A 19,507-nucleotide genomic window follows, 5' to 3' on the forward strand; every position below is an offset into this window, starting at 1 on the left:
GAGGTCCAACCACTTGGGGGCCTTGGGGCTGGAGCACCAGGTCAGAGCTGGGGGCACCTGTGGATTTAGGTGGATGCAAACCAACTCTGCTTCATCCCTTGCCAGCTGGGCACATGCAGAAGTGCTGCAGCTGGTCTGAGTCTACTCTCTCTTCCCCAAACAAGGCCGAGTGGGACTGGGGACGGTGCTTCTCCTCAGAGCCACACACGGGCCCCAAAAGGCTGGGCACTGGACAGACCACATCTGGCACTGCTGTAGGGCCGTGTCCACCTTCCCCAGCACCTGCTTGGTCAGAGATGGACCTGCAGGCTGGCTGACTGCCTTGTTCCGGTTTCCCAGGTGGGGGTCACCCCAGCCTGCAGACATCCCCATGGGGCTGTAACAGGTGCCCTCGGCCTGGCCACGGGAGCAGTACTGAGCAAGGCCGACCTCTGGCACTGCTGCGGCCAGTCTGCAGTGTTAGCATCTGGCCAAGGGGAGCAGCTTGTGTTTGGTGCAAAGCTGGAGGACGCCAGGGGAAAGCAGCAGCATCACAGTGGCTGAAAAGAAGCACTCAGTTCATCTCTTACCTAAATATTTAGATTTTTAATTTCTATTTTACTATCATTTAAACATGATATTGGTATATAAAATTGTTAACAGATGATTTTAGTAAAGAAGTGGCATTTCATTCTTAAGGAAGTGAAAGAACTCAGGAGTCCGAAGTGTGGGGTGAGTTGTTGGTTATGGTGCCATCACTGAGGCATTGCTGCCACCTGGTGACGGCAGACCTCAAGGGCAGGCTGTGTGAGTGCACAGCCCCAGTTCCCTGACTTCTGACTTCCTGAATCAGAAGACTGACGAATGCTGGGGGGTGGGGGTGGGGGTGGGGGTGGGGGTGTGACACTGTCATGGACACCACCTGCCTGAGCTGGCCTTTACAGTCAGATACTTTTCCAGATTTACTGTAGTGATTTTGCAAGGTGAGCTGGTAGCGCTTGGGGTGGACCCACATGCAGGGGCCAGCGCGGGCAGGCCTGGGCCTCGCAGGCCTTGAGGGTGTTGCACTGAGGACAGATGCACACATTGCAGACACGGGGCAGCTAGGAGTAGGGCCACCACACCCTTCAGAATCCAGCTTGGCCAGGGAGCTGGGGCAGGGTGGGCGGTCAAGGCTGTGCAGGGCTGCCCGGGCCCTTGTAGACGACCTTCTCCAGGCCATCCACCACCTGTGAGTACTCAAGGAACGAGCTGAAGTGCGTGCACTCGAAGCGGCTGTTCCCACGCACGTACTCCAGGAACTCTGGTGTCCCCGGACAGATGACGTTGTCGGCCAGCAACACTGTCCCCTTCCGCAGCAGGCCACACTCCTGCAGGGACAGACGGACGGTTGGAGGAGGTGAGGGTGGCCTAACCTTGGGTCAGCCTTGCACCAGCTCCTCACTGGCAGCAGCCACAGCAGGAAATGGCTGTGCTGGGCCGGGGTCTCCTTGCTCCTCCTGCATCCTCAGTACAGCAGGTGCTTACTAAGCACTAGCTGGAAGTGTGAGTGGAGGAGGTGACGGGGCCAGGATTGGGAAAGCCACAGTGGTGACTGAGGCCAGTGGGTCCCTTGGTCACCGGGTGCCAGGAACACGGGGCTCCTCCAGGTCAGATGCCTGGTGCCCAGTGTGTGGGCTGCTGTCAGCGGTCACTGGAGGTTCAATCCGCCCTGACCAGGGTGACTGTTGGGGGGCAGAGATGGGGCACACCTCCCCACCCACCCACAAGCCTGGCCCTTGGGTCCACTCTGAGGCATCCCATTTCCACCAGCGCCTGGGGCCTGGGCAGCTGGCCAGTGTTCCGGGCCTGGGCTCTGCAGAGGGAGGAGCGGCTGGACCTCCCGGGTCCCTCTGCAGTCTCTCTAAGCTGGGGGAGGAGATGCTTAGATTACATCAAAAATCAAAAGAGGAAATACCTCGAGAGGAAATGTTTGTCTGGGGGAGGGGGTGAAGGGACAGCCCAGTTGTTCTGTTGGTAGCTCAGAGTTTTCTTTACATGATCATTAAATAAAAGTGAGGAAAAAAAAAAGCAATCCCAAACACAGAAAGCAAAATCAAGCAAGGGCCCCAGGTGTGTCTTAAGTTGCCAGTTGCCAGCCGGACCACAGGGACAGACGGGCACCCCCTGGTGACTTAGGAATGCGAGGTCCACTGTGCAGCCCTCGAATCTCCCTGGTGGTGGCTGCCTCCCTTCCGGCCCATGGGCTGAGGGGGAGGCCAAGGTCCCTCAGGCCAGAGTGGAAAACACAGCTGTGAGATCAGTGAGGCTGGGACAACCCATGAGCCAGAATTTGAACAAAGTACCTCTATTGAATCATGGAGCATTTCTCTTAGAAAAAGAAAAGGAACTTCCCAGCAATCTTGATGAGAAAGGGCAGCCTGGGAGCAGGCGCCCCCCCACCCCCGCCCTGCCCAGCCCCAGGAGGGCATCTCAGGTCTGGGCAGGAAACGCCCAAGGCGAGCTGGAGCTTGTTCTGAAGGACGCAGGTGGACAAGGTGGGCTCAACAAGTCAGGCGCTAAACCCACAGGTTACAGAGGAGGGATGCAAAAGCCGGGCCGCCCGCCTGGGGACAGAGCCCTGGAGAGTTCTGGCCAGAAGCCCACATCCGAGTAAGACTGTGTGCTGGCAGCAGGGAGGGAACGGCATTCAGAGGACCAGAGCCGGGTCCACTGTTCCCTGACGCTCCCTCCTTCCGCCCAGGGTGTGGGCTGGGCTGAGACTCTGGCCACTGTGTGGCTTCTGTCTGTCTCTGGCTCTGGGGGAAGCCAGCTGCCCTGCTGGGAGGACACCCAAGCAGCCTGTGGAGAGGCCCGAGCAATGGGGGACCGAGGCCGCCTCGAAGCAGCTCCTGGTCTGAACGGCCACCTTCCCTGCCAGCCCCTCACCCTAACCCAGGGGGAGCAGCCAGGCCCAAGAAGAGCCGGACCCCTGCAGGGCTTCAGAGTGCACGTTCCCAATTCACAACTTTTCTTCTTTTGAGATAATTACCAGCTTTGAACAAGTGGCACTGAGAAAACTATTAGTTTCCTAGTTACTAAGGGCAATATTTGCTGCTTTTCTATCAGTGCAGGCCCCGTAATTATCACACACCCCAAAGCTGCTGAAACCTCCCCTCCCGGTGACGCAGGCCCAGCTGCTCAGTTGCCCAGATGTGCTCCCTGCAGCCGCCCCCGCTCTGGCTCGAGGGCCTCTGTGCCAGCACCCCCACTGCCACCTGTTCTCAGCCAGCACAGGTCCCCGTGCAGCTCCTGGTCTGCGTCCCCTGCACCGCCACCCCTCCCCACTCCACACAGCCAACAGGATCTCTCCGGAAGACAGGTCTAGCCTGCCCTCACCTGCCTGAAGCCCTCCTCCGTGCCCTGCCTGTGTGGTCAAGCCCTCCACACACAGCCCTGGCCCACTGCCCCCACCCTGCCCAGTCCCAGACCATCCTGCACCCTCTCACACACCCCCAGCCAGGGCTGGTTCCTTCTCGCCACGTCCAGGCACCAGGCCCACCACACCCACGCCAACACCACTGGTGCAAGGTCCTGCCTGGCCCCAGCTATGGCTCAAGCAGCCGTGCCCCCCACGCCCACAGTCCCCCTGTGCCGGGTGATGCCCGGCCTGTGGGGGAGCTGAGGTGGGCGAGCAGGGGACTGACAAGGGTCAGCCCCATGTGGCTGCCGGGCTGGAGGCCGTGGTGGGGCAGAGCGTCCCCAGCTGCTGTGTCCCCTTGACCGCCCGGGAGGGACAAGGTGGTGGTCATCAATATTGAGCTCCACTCACCTGGGTGCGAGGCAGCCCCCTGGCTACCACGTGGTGCCGGAGGAGCAGCTGGCACTGAGGCTGGACAGCCTGGGGGTGGGCACGGGGGGGGGGCGGGGACGCAGGGGGCGTACAACAAGGAGTCTGGGGAGGAAGGTGGGCAGGAGACGCGTCTTTCCCTGGCCAGCACCTGCCACCCAGTCAGGAGAGCCACGTGGCCACTAGGCTGCCTCCCTCTTGCCTCCCCAGCCCAAGCCCTTGCAGCCCCAGGTGTTCACCCCTCCCAGCCACCCCGGCACAGGCTGCCCTGCAGGGATCCCCCTTCCTCCAGTCTCCACCCCACCCAGGGCCCCGCACTCCCCTCCATGTCCTAAATGCAGGCAGGCTGGCCCAAGCCTCCTGGGCCCCCAGGGCCGCCTTCGGCAGGGCCCATTCCGGCCAGGCGGGCGCAAGGCTCCTGTCAACTATGAATTGGCATTTTCCGTTGGCACTTACCATCTACCTCTACAAGGATTAAATCATTTACTGCTGCAGCTGCTGACTGTCAACACTCCCTGAAACGAGTTCAGGTAGAGAGCTAAAATAAGGCACTCTGTGCTCTGGGAAAAACTGGCAGAACAGGTCTTCAGATAGATACTTTCAGGAGAAGATTTTATGAGCCCAATTCTTGTATCTCCTTGTATCTAGAAAAACACTAAAATCCTTCATGGTGATGACTGCTCCTCGTGACTAGCAGAAACATTTGGCAAAAAAATATGCACTCGATTGCATGTACTCCCCCTTCACCAAAATCACATATATACTGACCTTCCCCCCCTACCTCTTTGGAACAGTTTCTCAGAGCTATCGGGGGTCCTGTCTCCCAGGCTGCAGCTCTCATGTAGCCCCAAATAAAACTTAACTTGCTACTCTCACATTGTGCAATTTTTTTTAAGTAGACACTCACCTCCAGGAGGAGCATGTCTGGCAGGTACCGGTCCTTCCAGTGATCGAGGAAGACCATGTCCACAGTGTCCACGTCATATTTCTTCTTCAGTTGGGGGATGATGTCCTCGGATGCCCCGACGACAACGGTCACCTGAAACAACAGACCCCCACCCGGACCCCTGAGAGTCCAAGTGGCTTCTGGGAGACAGGTTCCTGCTCTGCCCCTCCCTCTGGGGGCCTTGGGAGTCTCCTGCTCTGTGGACTGGGGCTGTGGGCCAGCTGGGTAAATGTGGCCTTGAGCCGCCGGGGTGTGGCCCAGGCCCTTCCTGCCCTCCTGGCCCCTGGAACCTGTGTCCACATCTGTCACCCTAGGAATGGTGCCGCACCCTGTCCTGCAGGCCTGCGAAGTCCACCATCTGCTGGGTGATGGCGGCGTAGTCAGGGTTGAGCTCAATGGTGAGCAGCCGGGCGCCGGGCAGCAGCAGGCGGGCCATTCGCACGGCCGAGTAGCCACAGTAGGCACCCAGCTCCAGCAGCACCGAGGGACGCTGCTCCCTCAACACGGCGTCCACGATCTGGCCTACGGAGGGGAGTGGGGTGAGCAGGCAGGGGGTGACCCACCCCAGTCCTGGCCCATCTCCTTCCTGACTGAGCAGCAGCCCCTCCCAGTGCCTGGCCCCTCAGGCCTCTGCTTTTGTACACGCTGCTCCCTCTCTTTTCCACCATTCCTCCCTGCCCCCAACTTGTCCTAACCCAGAGCTGCCCTCTGTGGAAGCCCCCAGACGTGACAGACGTGACAACCACTGTCCAGCCCCCACTCTGCCCCCAGGCTGCACTCAGAGCCTCCCTGGCTCCCTTGAGCTGGACACTGTCAGAAGGTCCAAGGGGGCTGGACAGTGGCTGTCATGTCTGTCCCCAGGGCCTGACTCCAGGGGGTGTAGTGTGGCACTTGCCTGTGCCCCAGGCTGGAGTCCAAAGGTCAGGAGGCAGCCTGGGGGGCTGGTGCCTGTGCCTGGCAGAGTCCAAGGGTCTCCATACACCGTCAGGCCCAGCCAGGACAGCCAAGGACCCACTACCCACCCTGTGCTGACACCTGGCTCTGCCTGACGGCCTGCGAGTGCAGGGCCCACGTGGAGACTCTGCTGTTGCCTCTGACTGGCGATGGCAAGGGGCCCCCTGAACAGCACCTCCTGGAGGGGGGGGTTTATCAAATGTCCCACCCTCCCGTGGGGACAGTGACGTGGGCGTCGGGGCTCTGCACAGCCCCTGACCCTCACCTGTGCCGGTCGCACTGCCCACCTTTCTTGTCGCCCACGTTCATAGCCCACTCCTTCTGCGAGCAGTAGGCGTCGATGGCGTCCAGCACGCTCTGCGGGTCCCCGGCCACAGCGTGCTGCAGCACATGGTGCAGAATGCGCTGCTCCTTGCTGTTGCCCATGAGGAGGTTGCGGACGGGGTGCAGGACAAGCTCGTTCCAGCCAATGATGAACAGGCCCCAGAGTCGCAAGGCCTGCAGCAGCCACAGCAGCGCCAGCAACACCAGGCCAAGGGCGCCAGCTGCCAGCAGCAGGGGTGGGGCCTCCAGCATCTGTGATGGGGCAATGGGCGGGGCTCTACCCGGCGGGACTCCTGGGAGCACGTGGTCACCACGGTGTTAGTAACCTGCCCTCCTGGCTGACCCACGCTCTCAGTCTGGGGGTGCTGCCACTGCCACCCCCCCCGCCACCCCCCTGTGCTGATGGGGGTACAAGGTTCAAGAGGCCAGCCACATGCCTGGTGGCCAGCTCCAGGTGAGCACAGCCACAGCCCCGCCCACCTGCAAACCACTTCCTGCTGGGGCTGCGTCCCGGGGGTCGGGAGCGGGCGTGTCTGGCTTCCCCCAGCCCCGTGGCTTCCCAGACAGCCCTGACAAGGGACACAGCTGGCCTGAGGCTTGTTTACACAGCACAGGGGAAGCCAGCCTCACGCACAGCCCCCTTGGGCACTCACACTCGGGACAGTCCAGGAGCTTGTGTGGCCCTGTGAGTTTCCAGAGAAGGACACAGGAAGCCCCCAAGTCAGGCACACAGGGCACAGCCCATTGGCTCTTCCCGTAGGGGACGACCACACAGGGTCAGTCTGTCCCCTCTTCCCCTTTGAGGAGGAAGGCCACCCTGCCACCCACACCACAGTGGAAGCGAGACAGGCCTCCCCCTGGCAAGTGACCCTTTGGGCAGGTAACTGGGGTCCCAGTCAGATGAGGGGCCCGGGGCCCCTGAGACACGGTAAGGCTGAGCTGGCACAGAACAGAGACCTTAAAATGGAAAAGGATGAAAGACAGAGGAAGGTGGGAAGCTTCCATCGGGGCTTGCGGTCACGCAAGGGTCATGCACAGGAAGGGGCCACACAGGACCCCGCTCCCCGAGAAGCTCCCATTGGGAAAGGCACATGGGAAAGCGGGCAGGCCAAGGATCGTGGAGGGGAGACCCCTCGAGGACAGCTCAGGGCTTCAAACCCCAACGCCCTGGACCACGAGGAGGGGGCCTGGTGGGCAGAGCAGGGATGAATAGGGGAGCATGGACATCCAGATGTCTGAGTGGTCTCAGGCCACATGGCCTATTTACACCAGGCACAGTGAGCACGTGGTCAGCAGGTCAGAGTCTGCACACACAAAGACCCAGGTGGGGCCCACGCCCTGCTCTGCTCCCAGGCCACTGACCAGACCTGCCTCCTCAGACGGCTCTGCCCACCACGTCCCTCCTCTGAGCTCAGCAGCAAAGCAGATAGAATTTGTGCGGGGTTCTCCTGCCTTTAGGTAATTTAAGCAGGAACCATAACCTGAAGGTGACCAGAGTCCTGGCACGTGGGCCCCTCCCGGAGGCCGGCCTGGCCCTCAAGTGAGAGCAGAGAGGCAGTGAGACATAGCCTGGAGCGTCCCCCAGTCCGGACACCAGGGACAGCCTCCCTGGTTTCCCTGGTCCTGGCACTGCCCTGCAGGCTAAGGAGGCACATGCCCCATGGGGCAGGACGCACCACCACCCAGGAGGCAGGTGGGGGAATCACAGGGGAGGCGCCGTGGGTTAAGGCACAGCGCTTTCTTCCAGGGACAGGTGACAGGACTCAACAAGGAGGGGCCGAGTGGCCTGAAGTGACCAGAACTGCTCACTGTGCTCCTTTCTGCGGGCTTAGGAGCCCCTAACCACACCTGTGTTGCTTTATGTATCATGACTATCTTCACTAGCGGTGGTGAGATGTTGGATCATTTTGATTTATTCTCTGGGTTGATGAAAAAAACTAATAAATGTTACACATAAATATCAAAAATAAGAAAGAATATTCCGGGGACTTCTCTGGTGGCTCAGTGGCTAAGAATCTGCCTGCCAATGCAGGGGACACAGGTTCGTGCCCTGGTCTGGGAAGATCCCACATGCCGTGGAGCAACTAAGCCCGTGCACCACAACTACTGAGCCTGTGCTCTAGAGCCCGCAAGCCACAACTACTGAGCCCATGTGCCACAGCTACTGAACCCCACGTGCCTAGAGCCCGTGCTCCGCAACAAGAGAAGCCACCGCAATGAGAAACCCATGCCCGGCAACGAAGACCCAACGGGGCCAAAAATAAATAAATTTATTAAAAAAAAATAAAAAGAATAAAGCCACTGAAGGAAGCCACACTTGGAGGAAGCGCTTCAGGGCCGTGGAGAACCCTCTGTGGGGAAACAAAACATGGAGGGCTCCTCTTGTTTCAGGTCTTCGTACCCAAGTGTCTTCTGCTCTGCCCTTCCAAAGAGCCACGGTGAGGTCACTTGGTATACCCAGCGGTGGCCTTGGGACCCTAGGATCCCAACACCCTGCTTGGCTCTGGGCCCAGGGTGGGAGATAAAGAGCCCCAGTTACCCTGAGAGGAGGACAAAGGGGCCGTTGGCCAGAAGGTAAGAGCCGATGACCGAGGGGCACCCTCAAGCCCTCTGTTTCTGTGTGTCCTAAACACGCATGATGGAAGGTTTTAAGGGGCTTGCAAAGTGCACTTTCCAAACATGGTTCCCGACCACAGTGAGGGGAAGGGGCAAAGCTCTGTGCAGGATGCTGTATCCTGTTCCTGGTGGCTCTCGCCTCAGGACAGGGGCAGTCCTGGGAGAGGCTGCCATGGAGATCCGGTTTTGCTGAGGAGGCAGGACCTTCATGAGGCCTCCACAGGTGACACATTTAGCATCATGATAGCGAGAGGGAAGTTGAGGGAGACACAGATAAATGAAAAGACATCCCATGTCCATGGACTGGAGACTTGACATTGTCAGGATGTAAATAGTGCCCAGCATGACCCTCAGATACAATGCCACTCTCACCAAAAAAGTCCAATAGCATTTTTGCAGAAATAGAAAAATCCATCCTAAAAGTCATATGGAATCTCAAGGGACCTACAATAGCCAAAACAATCTTGGAAGAGAACAAAGTTGGAGAACTCACACTTCCTAATTTCAAAACTTACTGCAAAGCTATAGTAATTAACACACTGTGGTACAGAGACATAGAACAAACGGACAGAACTGAGAGGCGGGAAACAAACCTTCACGTCTATGATCAAAAGATTGTTTTACAAGGTGCCAAGACCACTCCATAGGACATGGTTCTGGGACAACTAGAGTTCCACCTGTGAAAGAATGAACTTGGACCCTTACCTCACACCATATACAAAACTAACTCAAAATGCATCCAAAACCTAATTTTAAGAGATAAAACCATAAAACTTGTAGAAGAAAACATAGGAGTAAATCTTCATGACCTTGAATTTGGCAATGGATTCTTTGATATGACACCAAAACCACAGGCAACAAAAGAAAAACAGATAGACTTTCATTAAAATTAAAAACTTTGTGCATCAAAGGACACTATCTAGAGAGCAAAGGACAACCCAGGGGATGGGAGAAAATATTGGCAAACCACATATCTGATGAGGGTTTAAAATGCTGAATATATATAAGAATTCCTACAACTCAAAGACAACAGCCCATTTAGAAAATGGGCAAAGGACATGAATAGACATTTCTCTAAAAAAGATACACCAACAACCAATAAGCACACAAAAAGGTGCCCAACATCACTAGTCACTAAGGAAATGTAGATCAAAGCCACAAGGTACAATTTCACACCAATTAGGATGACTTCCCCAAAAAAAGGGAACATAATGAGTGTTGGCGGGGATGTGGAGAAATCGGAAACTTGTGCACGGCTGATGGGAACGTAAGATGGAGCAGCTGCTGTGGAAAAAAGCTGGTGGTTCCTAAAAATGTTAAATATAGAGTCACCATATGACCCAGCAATTCCACTTCTGGGAGTGGACCCAAGAGAAGTAGGAGCAGGGACTTGAACCTGCACTTGTCTACCCACGTTCTGAGCAGTGTGAGTCACAGCAGCCGAGGGACGAACGAATGGAAACGGACGAACGGACAAAGTGTGATCTATCTGCACACTGGGGCATCACTTGGCTATTAAGATGAATGCAGCCCTGATTCATATCCCACAAGGAAGGAAGTGCTGACACCCTGCTACATCACGGATGGACCTAGAGGACATTATGCTCAGTGATATAAGCCAGACACAAGAGGATAAATACTGAATGTTTCCACTCATATGACATACCTACAAGAAGCAAATCCACAGAGACAGAAAGCAGAACAGAAGTTGCCAGGGGCTGGGGAGGAGGAGGGTAATTACTGCTGAATGGGGACAGAGCTTCTGCCTGGGATGATGAGAAAGTGCTGAAAATAGCGGCAATGGTTACACAACTATGTGAATGCACTTAATGCCACCGAACTGTATGCTTAGAAATGGTTAAAATGGTAAATTTTAACTTATGTATGTTTTACTACAGTAAAAACAGTGGAAAACCAAGAAAACAAGCCACCTTGTTTCTGGTCCTCCCTATTCCAAAAAGAAAAAGGGACACACCACTCCTCACTAGGAAGCAGGATCCAGAAAAACCAGCCCAGCTCCCAGTCTCTCTGTCCTCTGGCCACCTGCCCCCTGAGACTGGGTGCCTGGCGGCAGCCTGCTGCCCGCCCACAGTGCACACTCACCCGCTTCTGGGAGGAGGGGAAGGCCTTCTTGTCCTGAGCTTCCTCCGACACCTCCAGTGTATGTACATACCCTGCATCCATCTCCCCAGAGACAGCACGTGGACCTGGGTGAGGGGCAGGCCCTCTCTCCCAAAACCACTACAGCAACAGCCCACCCCGCAAACCTTCCTTATTATAAGCCCGTTATTTTTATAGCTGCGTTGGGTCTTTATTGCTGCTCACGGGCTTTCTCTAGTTGCGGCGAGCAGAGGCTACCCTTCGTTGCGGTGTGCAGGCTTCTCATTGGGTGGCTTCTCTTGTTGCGGGGCCCGGACTCTAGGAACACGGGCTTCAGTAGTTGTGGCTCGTGGGCTCTAGCGCGCAGGCTCAGTAGTTATGGCGCACAGGCTTAGTTGCTCCGCGGCATGTGGGATCTTCCTGGACCAGGGCTCGAACCCATGTCCCCTGCACTGGCAGGCGGCTTCTTAACCACTGCGCCACCAGGGAAGTCCCAAGCCCGTTCTTAAGTGTTCTCCCTGCAACCCCCAAACCACGCCCTCCCTCATCTCCTATCACCACTTATCCTCCTGGAGATAATCCCCCTAAGGGCCCAATGCAGACACTGGCCAGGGCCCTGGCCCCCCTCAGACCAAGGTGGGGACCGGCATTCAGGGCACGGACAACCAGAGCCATGGGATCTTCAGTCCCGGGGTTCCAAGGCTTGTCTGAAAGGTCCATCAAGACACTGGGAATGCCTCTGGCCCCTCTGCAAAGAGCTGAATGTGCTGTGGCACCCGGGTGGCCCTCCCCCTGTCTGGAGAGCAGCAGACGCCTGGGCCTCAGCCACACTCGTGGGGCAGCCGGGGGGGCGCCATACGGCACTTGTGTGGGGGCTCCAGGAGCCACACAGGGCCGGCCAGCCTCCCGGAGAAAGGGCTTGAGGGGCGCAGCGTCCCCAGAAGGCAGGCCTCAGAGCACAGGCAACAGTTGGGGACAAAAGGGTGGGTTGGCCAGGGTCCTTGTGAAGGGGGTCCAGGGGCTGGCTGCCCAAGCTGGGGGTCTGCCGGGGACACGCAAAGCTGTGCGCTCAGGCACTGCCCGTGTACACCCCGTGGGACGCGGAGGCCCAGGGACCACAGGCTCATCTCCCTTCCTTGTGATTCTGGCTCCAGACATGTCCGCAGACCACAGTGAGGACAGGTGCTGCCCCTGAAGCAGGGGGCAGGGGAAGGCCAGGGCACCTCCTGGGCTGGAGTCCCTCCTGGCCCTTGGGGGCCACTCTGCTCCTCCCTGGGGACTCCCTGCAGCCCCGCTGATGGAGCAGCACTCGGGCTGCCTCTGCCCACTTCCTCCTGGTCGACACAGCATCCTTGCTAAGGATAAGGTGGTCTGAGTGGCTCCCCTTCGCACTCCCTCCTCCCCCAGCCCCTGCCTCCTCTGCCCTCTGTCCCTTCCCAGCATTTTCCCTCCCCCCAGCCCCTAAAATCCCCCAGTCCCTGAAACCTTGGGCCCTGCCCCACTGGGGGCTCTCAAGGGACTCAGGGACCCCGGAAAGCAATCACTTGAGGCTGAAAAGGAAAAAAAAGTGAATTGGAAACATTTAGTCTACGCCTCCCTACGTATATATCAGTGAAGAAAAAGTCTTAAAGGTGTCCCCACAGATGCTGGTGGGAAGCTTTAAGGCCTCATATGGAACAGGTAATTAGCCTGCCCCACCTGCCACAACACGATTCGGATAAAAATATAAAACGAAGCAAAGACAAGGTCCAACTCTTATATAAACTAGTGAGTTTTATATAATTGTATTTATGCCTGACGCATAGCTAAAATTTTTTTTAAACAAAACCATCCCTGTTTGCATCTGTCTGTATGTTTATGTAAGATTGTATGTTTTTATATATATATATATATATATATGATATTTCCCTACCTCCAGATGGTATTACCAAATCAGGTTATAAAATTCCTTAAAGGAGTTCTATCCTAATTGGCTTCGAGAGGAACAAGCACTTACATAAGTTAAATCTTCCTAAAACTCCCGAAATATAAGAACCAACTCAACTGTTTTTCCCGTAATTTGGTAAATCTTTGCTAAATAAAGTTCCCGTAATTTGGTAAATCTTTGCTAAATAAAACTAGTTTAATATTGTTCATTTCATAAAACAGGTGTATCTTTAGAGTTGTCAACATTAAACATAGTGCAAATATACATTTTTATTCTACTTGGTTTACTGGTCAAATAGCTAATATTTTATCCACTAGACATTTAAGATTTTACACATAAGTTTGATTTTAATCAAATCTAGTCACTATTCTGACAAACTTTATTTCAATAATAATTGTGTTTTATAATGTGTCTGCCTAAAAACAGTTTCCAAAATCTTTTTGGTAACTTGCAACCTTAGAGTTATGCCAAGTTAAGTTAAATAACAGATATTCATTGAATATCTAAATAAGATAAAGTGTTGAGGATTTCCCTGGTGGCGCAGTGGTTAAGAATCCGCCTGCCAATGCAGGGGACATGGGTTCAAACCCTGGTCCAGGAAGATCTCACATGCCGCGCAGCAACTAAGCCCGTGCACCACAACTACTGAAGCCTGCGCGCCTAGAGCCTGTGCTCAGCAACAAGGGAAGCCACCGCAATGAGAAAGAAGCCCACGCACCGCAGAGAAGAGTCGCCCCCACTTGCCGCAACTAGAGAAAGTCTGCACACAGCAACGAAGACCCAACACAGCCAAAAATAATTAATCAATCAATTAATTAAAAAAGATAAAGTGCTGAAACATTCATTATTAGGCATAAGTTTATATACTTTTGGCTTCTCATGTTTATATGATACAAAGAAGCTAAAGACATTTGGGTGTGTTAATAAACATATTCTTGCCACAGTTAAACAATTTGTACTGTCAAAAGCATCTACGTCCAGATTACGAGATGTTATATGCATAAAATTTGCTAATCTGCTACAGAATACTGGGATATGACAGACAATTTGCAATTGCCTACTTCCTAGTTTTCTCTGTAAAATAAAGGTTGCTAATGGTTAAAAATTATAATCAATGTGTGAGAATAAAACTACTACTAGATACAAAGCAAAGGGAAACAACTTGGTACACAAAGTTGGAAAATAGGATATGTTCTTATGTGAAAAGTATGCAGAGAATGTAGGATGTGTTTTTGTTAGGGAAGGAGAGTCGTTTTGTCCTCAAGTAAAATAAAAAAGAGGGAAACAAACCTGAATGGACATAGAAAGTGGTGGAAGCTTTGTGGAAAAGGAATTTTGTGTTGTGAGGTTACAGCTGGCTAAGGTTAAATGGATTTGTATACGAAGTTTTCTTAAATGAGCTTTACCATCAATAGCATACTGATACAAAACTAGAGCTTGGTTTCCTCTCTGTTAAAATGAGATTTCTTGGATTATTGGTCTGCTTTTAATAAGAGATTGTAAAAGGTTTCTCTCTACCTTTTGAATAATCTTCCTAGGAAAAAAATCTGTGTCTTAAAATAATTCCCTGTACCCCTAGTTGCCACTCGGGAGAACTGAGTGTCCCCCCTGGTCAAAAACCCAGGTCTGCAGTCCTGTTTCCTCCTGTTCCTACTTGTGAGCTCCCATATTGTCACTTGGTTAAGGAGATAACTGAGTCTTGTTCTGCCATGAGCTGGGATCCTATTTAATCAAGTGTTCAAACCTTCTGACATTTGGGACAACTCTGTCTTCCCCAAATCAATCCTAAATGAAGTCTGGATCTCAAAATGGCTTTGGGATTTCCCAGAGGGTCCTTGGAAAATCTCAGTGGTTTGTACTTTTACCTTGTAAAAGAAGGGATGTTAAAAATAATTAGGTCTGTCTGTTATGGTAAACTGCATGGGAAGCACTGTCAAATAAGAAGTGAATCTTAACTTTCCATATGTTATATTTGTACAGGTAAACGCTATTAATATAAATATTTTAGAAATTTTGCTTGTTTTCCATATGTTCTGGTATAATGTTATCACTCATAATTATAGTTAATATTTAAAATGGTGTGTATGTTACAGAAACACCCAAATTTCCTTGTCAATTGTGTTTTTATGATGACCTCTCATCAGTTGTTTTTTTTTTAGTTTTTAGTTTTGGGTGTGTTGGGTCTTTGTTGCTGTGCATGAGTTTTCTCTGGTTGCGGCGAGCGGGGGCTACTCTTTGCTGCAGTGCACGGGCTTCTCATTGCAGTGGCTTCTCTTGTTGCGAAGCACAGGCTCAGGCGTGCGGGCTTCAGTAGTTGTGACATGCGGGCTCAGTAGTTGTGGCACGCAAGCTCTAGAACGCAGGCTCAGTAGTTGTGGCGCACGGGCTTAGCTGCTCCATGGCATGTGAGATCTTCCTGGACCAGGGCTCGAACCCATGTCCCCTGCACTGGCAGCCGGATTCTTACTGCACCACCAGGGGAAGCCCCTCTCATCAGTTCTTTAACCACAGCCATTTTAAGTCTTTTGTCAGCTGCAGGTAACTTTGTTTCACTCTGATGTTTCTCCAAAGCATTTGAAATCAGCTACAGGCCAGGGGGCTTCCTCCTCAACAAAAAGGGCCTGCCTCAGAGACCTGCGGAAGGACTGGGCAGGGACCTCGGGCAGCGCCATCCCTCTGGACTAAGGATCAGAACCCAGAACCCAGAACTCTAGTGGAGAAACCCATGGGCCCAGGAACTGCTCTCCCAAGATCAAGCAGAACGAAAACTAACTACATTACACAATGTTCATTGCAGCTCTATTTACAATAGCCAGGACATGGAAGCAACCTAAGTGCCATGGACAGATGAATGGATAAAGAAGATGTGGCACATATATACAATGGAATATTACTCAGCCATAAAAAGAAACGAAATTGAGTTATTTGTAGTGAGGTGGATGGACCTAGAGTCTGTCATACAGAGTAAAGTCAGAAAGAGAAAAACAAATACTGTATGCTAACACATATATATGGAATCTAAAAAAATAAAAAAATGGTTCTGAAGAACCTAGGGGCAGGACAGGAATAAAGACACAGACGTAGAGAATGGACTTGAGGACGCGGGGAGTGGGAAGGGTAAGCTGGGACGAAGTGAGAGGGTGGCATGGACATATATACACTACCAAATGTAAAATAGATAGCTAGTGGGAAGCAGCCACATAGCACAGGGAGATCAGCTCGGTGCTCTGTGACCACCTAGAGGGGTGGGATAGAGAGGGTGGGAGGGAAATGCAAGAGGGAGGAGATACGGGGATGTACGTATATGTATAACTGATTCACTTTGTTATAAAGCAGAAACTAACACACCATTGTGAAGCAGTTATACTCCATTAAAGATGTTAAAAAAAAAACTACATGAGACTAAGTAAACTGACAAAGCATGATTATAATTTTTATGGCTTCTGTTTAGAATACTGTAGGCTCTTTTCTTTTTTAAGAGTTATTTGTTTATTTTTTAAATTATTATTAATTTGGTTGTGCCAGGTCCTAGTTGTGGCAGGCCAGCTCCTTAGCTGCAGCTCGAGGGATCCTTAGTTGCGGCTCACTGGCTCCTTAGTTGTGGCATGAGAACTCTTAGTTGCAGCATGCATGTGGGATCTAGTTCCCTGACCAGGGATTGAACGCGGGCCCCCTGCATTGGGAGTGCTGAGTCTTATTCACTGCACCACCAGGGAAGTCCCTTGTTGGCTTTTTAATGTCCCATTTTCTGGATATTAGAGAAAAAGAAAAAACTTTCCCTTTTCTCTTAAGCTGTCTATGACTCATAACAATTTAGTAAGTTATACTTCTGTAAACAAAATTGAAGCATTTGTTTTTCTCTGCACCTGATCCCTCCAAAAATCAGAAACTATTATTGGGTATCCTTATTTTCATGGCAATATAGTTATTTGCATAGGTTTAATAAGACTCTGTCTTCTTTGTGATAGGACATAACTGAAAACATTGGTTGTATTACCAAGGAATGTCATGTTTGAAAATGACACATGGACTCAGCTATGACCAGACGGTTCTAAGGAACTGCAGTCACTTTATGGAACCAAGGCTTAAAAAGCCCTCTGGGAAAACCCAGCCTGGTGCTGGGCATCCAGGGTCCCCAGTCTCCCAGGGAGCGAGGAAGGTCGCCTCCTACAGGTCTAGGAACCCTGGGATATTGGGGGAACCTTGAGCAGAGAGGAGTTCACTCGAGTCTACAGGTGAATTCTGCTGGCACTTTCTTGACTTCCTAGTCTTGGAAGCTTTTAAATGTCCAATCTGAGATTCCCTGCAAAAAATTCCACGAGGCAAACTTTAAAAGGGCTGTGTGTCAACCATTATTCTTGCTGCACTTACATAAAGAATCAGCCCAAATCTAGTGAGACCGGAGCTATTTTGTAAACAAGAATAATCTTACTTTATCTTTGATCAAAAATGGAAGTGACTACAGACAGAAATTTTGTCTCAGTGGAGAAAATAATACACCTTGTGGGTCATCAGAGTCCAGTCCTGTCTGTTGCCTTTGAGGTTTTATTATCCACCTGTTTGCTGGACTGCACTGCCAACTTACACATTTGTCAGCATTCAACAGATCCCCAGGCCTTTCCATTTCCTTCAATATCTGATACACCTCTCCAAATATAAATTTTTCCCATTTTCCTCCCTCTCTCCTGGTGTGACTGCCCAGACCATCCTGGTACTCAGGTGTCGTGTAGCTGCCCTTTTCCTCCAGGGTCTGAAAAAGCCCTGGAAGCTGAAGGGAGATAAGGTGGCAAGAACTTCAGAGAACCGGTCACCACTGCCCATCACATGTGGGCCACTGTGTGAGCCCACTGGGATGCCCACGTCTCCCGGGCTCTGCTGCGGATGGAAGTAGCCTTGCCTGCGACTCTGAGGTCTCCACGTCACCACAAACATTCACAGGCAAACCAGGAAATCTAGTGGACTGCCACCGCAGCCTCACTCCACCACCTAGAGACTTGAGAGCTCAACGTCTAAAATCTTCTCAACTGGCCGGCCTCAGGACTCAAAACCCGGGTTTACTGTTGGCTCCGACCATTCACTAAGGAGACGCTCCCTGACAGAACCCAGCCAGGCCCCTCTGAGCCCTCTTCTCCAAGAGGCCTCCTGTAAAGACTGGTACAAACACTGACTGCGTTTCACAGCTAGAGGCCACTTCCCTACAATGCCCTGGCCTCCCACGGTGCCCACCTGACAAGCTCATCGCTTCTAGCAACACCGCCCAGCTTCTGCAGGAGGGCAGGAGTCCAAATCCAGTTGGCAAGCTCAGGTGGGAATCACATGGACCCACACCTCTTGGCACTTTTTGTATTTTCCACCCCCTGAGTCTCGAGCCCCGATGCCCCCCCACCCACACTTAAAAGGCCCAGTTGCCTCTGAGCAAGTTTGGAGGGTGCTGGGGTCTTTCCCCAACTGTGCCATTACCAATGTCCTCTGTGTTTATCTGACCCACTCTCCTGGCAAGCCCCTCGGACCCCTCCAGTAGTGGAGGCAGCAGCGTGCAGGAATCCCACTGTTCAAAACTCAAAGGCTGGTCTGGGGCAGGTCCGGGCCCAGGCTTCCCCTTCCTGGTAGGGCCACCATTCCCACAAAAGGTAAGGCCCCAGGGCACCCCGGGGCCTGTCAGAGCTGCCAGTTGGCTGAGCCCCTCGCCCAGGCCCCCACAGTTCTCCCTCTCCGAGGACCCAAGGACAGTCAGACCCTGACTCTGCAACCCATTCCCATGGCCAAGCCCTCCCAGAAACCACCACGCCTGGGGTCGGGGTCTCCAAGCCCTGTGGTGGCCTCTGTGCCCAAGTGGACTTTCTCTCTGCAGCACGACTCCCCCTTCCTCCACCAGCCTGGTGCCACCGCCCCCACCCATGTCAGGAGACCCCACCGCTTGTCCAGAGAGCCCCTCACCCCAGGTCCTGGGACCCCCCCCAACACCCACCCCACTTAAGGTCTAGAGACTCCACCTCATGTCCGGAGACCCACTCCAGATCCGGGGACCTCGCCACCCTAGGTCCCGGGACCCCACCCCAGGTTGAAGCCCCCCTCCATATCCGGAGACCCCGCCCCAGATCCGGGGACCCGCCCCCCCTATTTAGGGTCCGGAGACCCCACCTCACCTCCGGAGACCCACCCCATGTCCAGGGACATTCCCCGCCCAGGTCGGAGCCCCCACCCCCAGGGGGATACCTCCACCCGGATCCGCCCCCCATTCGAGGCTCCTCGCCCCGGGTCGGAGCCCCTCTCCCCGTCCGGACCCCGCCGCCGGGTGGGCCCCTGGCCGCGCACACCAACCTCTCGCGTCTCCGTCGGTCGTCGGCGCAGGCAGCGCGGCGGGCAGCCCGACACGGCCGAGGCCCCAGGCGGCGGCGGCGGCGGCGGCGGCGGCGGCGGTTATGGCGATGCTGCTGGGACCTGTCGGGCGCTTCCGGTGGCGTGTGCGGGCGGTGCCGGGCGGAGCGCGGGGCGCGGCAGGTCTGCGGGGCGCGGGCTGACGGGCGCGGGATTGGGGTCCGCGCGAGGAGGCGGGACGGGGGCCGGAGGGGTCCGCGCCGGCGCCCTTACCCGCTGGGAACAGCGCGGGGAGAGTGGCCGCCTCCCGATCCCCCGGCCCAGCATTACCTGTGGTCCCGACGGTGGCTCATCTCCCGAGGTCACCAGGTTTCGCGCCCTGCGCACCCCACTAGCCAGACCTCCCACCTCCTCCCCAAGGCCCCGTGGGCGCACACAGCAGGTGCTCAATAGATGCACGTGCAGGGAATCAAGGAGGGGACGCTGAGTCCGGCGGTCTGCGCTCTGGGTGCCA

General features: G+C 54.0%; 2 protein-coding genes across 7 annotated transcripts in view; one reads left to right on the forward strand and one right to left on the reverse strand.

The window, feature by feature from the left end:
• Positions 1 to 563: 563 nt before the first annotated feature.
• COMT (catechol-O-methyltransferase) lies at positions 564 to 19,128 on the reverse strand. Of its 2 annotated transcripts, none has more exons than XM_060120769.1 (5): positions 18,997 to 19,128; positions 5,996 to 6,325; positions 5,083 to 5,276; positions 4,716 to 4,847; positions 564 to 1,349 (listed from the first exon to the last, which is right to left on the reverse strand). In XM_060120769.1, exons 2-5 carry the CDS (start codon positions 6,282 to 6,284, stop codon positions 1,149 to 1,151), a joined length of 816 nt encoding a protein of 271 aa, XP_059976752.1. In that variant the 5' UTR covers positions 6,285 to 6,325; positions 18,997 to 19,128; the 3' UTR covers positions 564 to 1,148. The 2 variants fall into 2 exon arrangements, with proteins under 2 accessions (XP_059976752.1, XP_059976753.1); XM_060120770.1 differs by having other exon boundaries at positions 5,996 to 6,284; positions 18,997 to 19,117.
• TXNRD2 (thioredoxin reductase 2) overlaps positions 19,044 to 19,507 on the forward strand; it is a 34,572-nt gene continuing 34,108 nt past the window's right edge. For 4 of the 5 annotated variants that reach the window (XM_060120764.1, XM_060120766.1, XM_060120765.1 and 1 more), the window contains exon 1: positions 19,048 to 19,176. In XM_060120764.1, the coding sequence (XP_059976747.1) occupies positions 19,098 to 19,176 (79 nt within the window). In that variant the 5' untranslated portion in view covers positions 19,048 to 19,097. Of the gene's footprint in view, positions 19,177 to 19,507 lie in introns of all 5 variants that reach the window. The other variant, XM_060120768.1, reaches the window with a different exon arrangement.

Source organism: Lagenorhynchus albirostris, chromosome 14 (genome assembly GCF_949774975.1).
Source record: "Lagenorhynchus albirostris chromosome 14, mLagAlb1.1, whole genome shotgun sequence".
NCBI lineage: Eukaryota > Metazoa > Chordata > Mammalia > Artiodactyla > Delphinidae > Lagenorhynchus > Lagenorhynchus albirostris.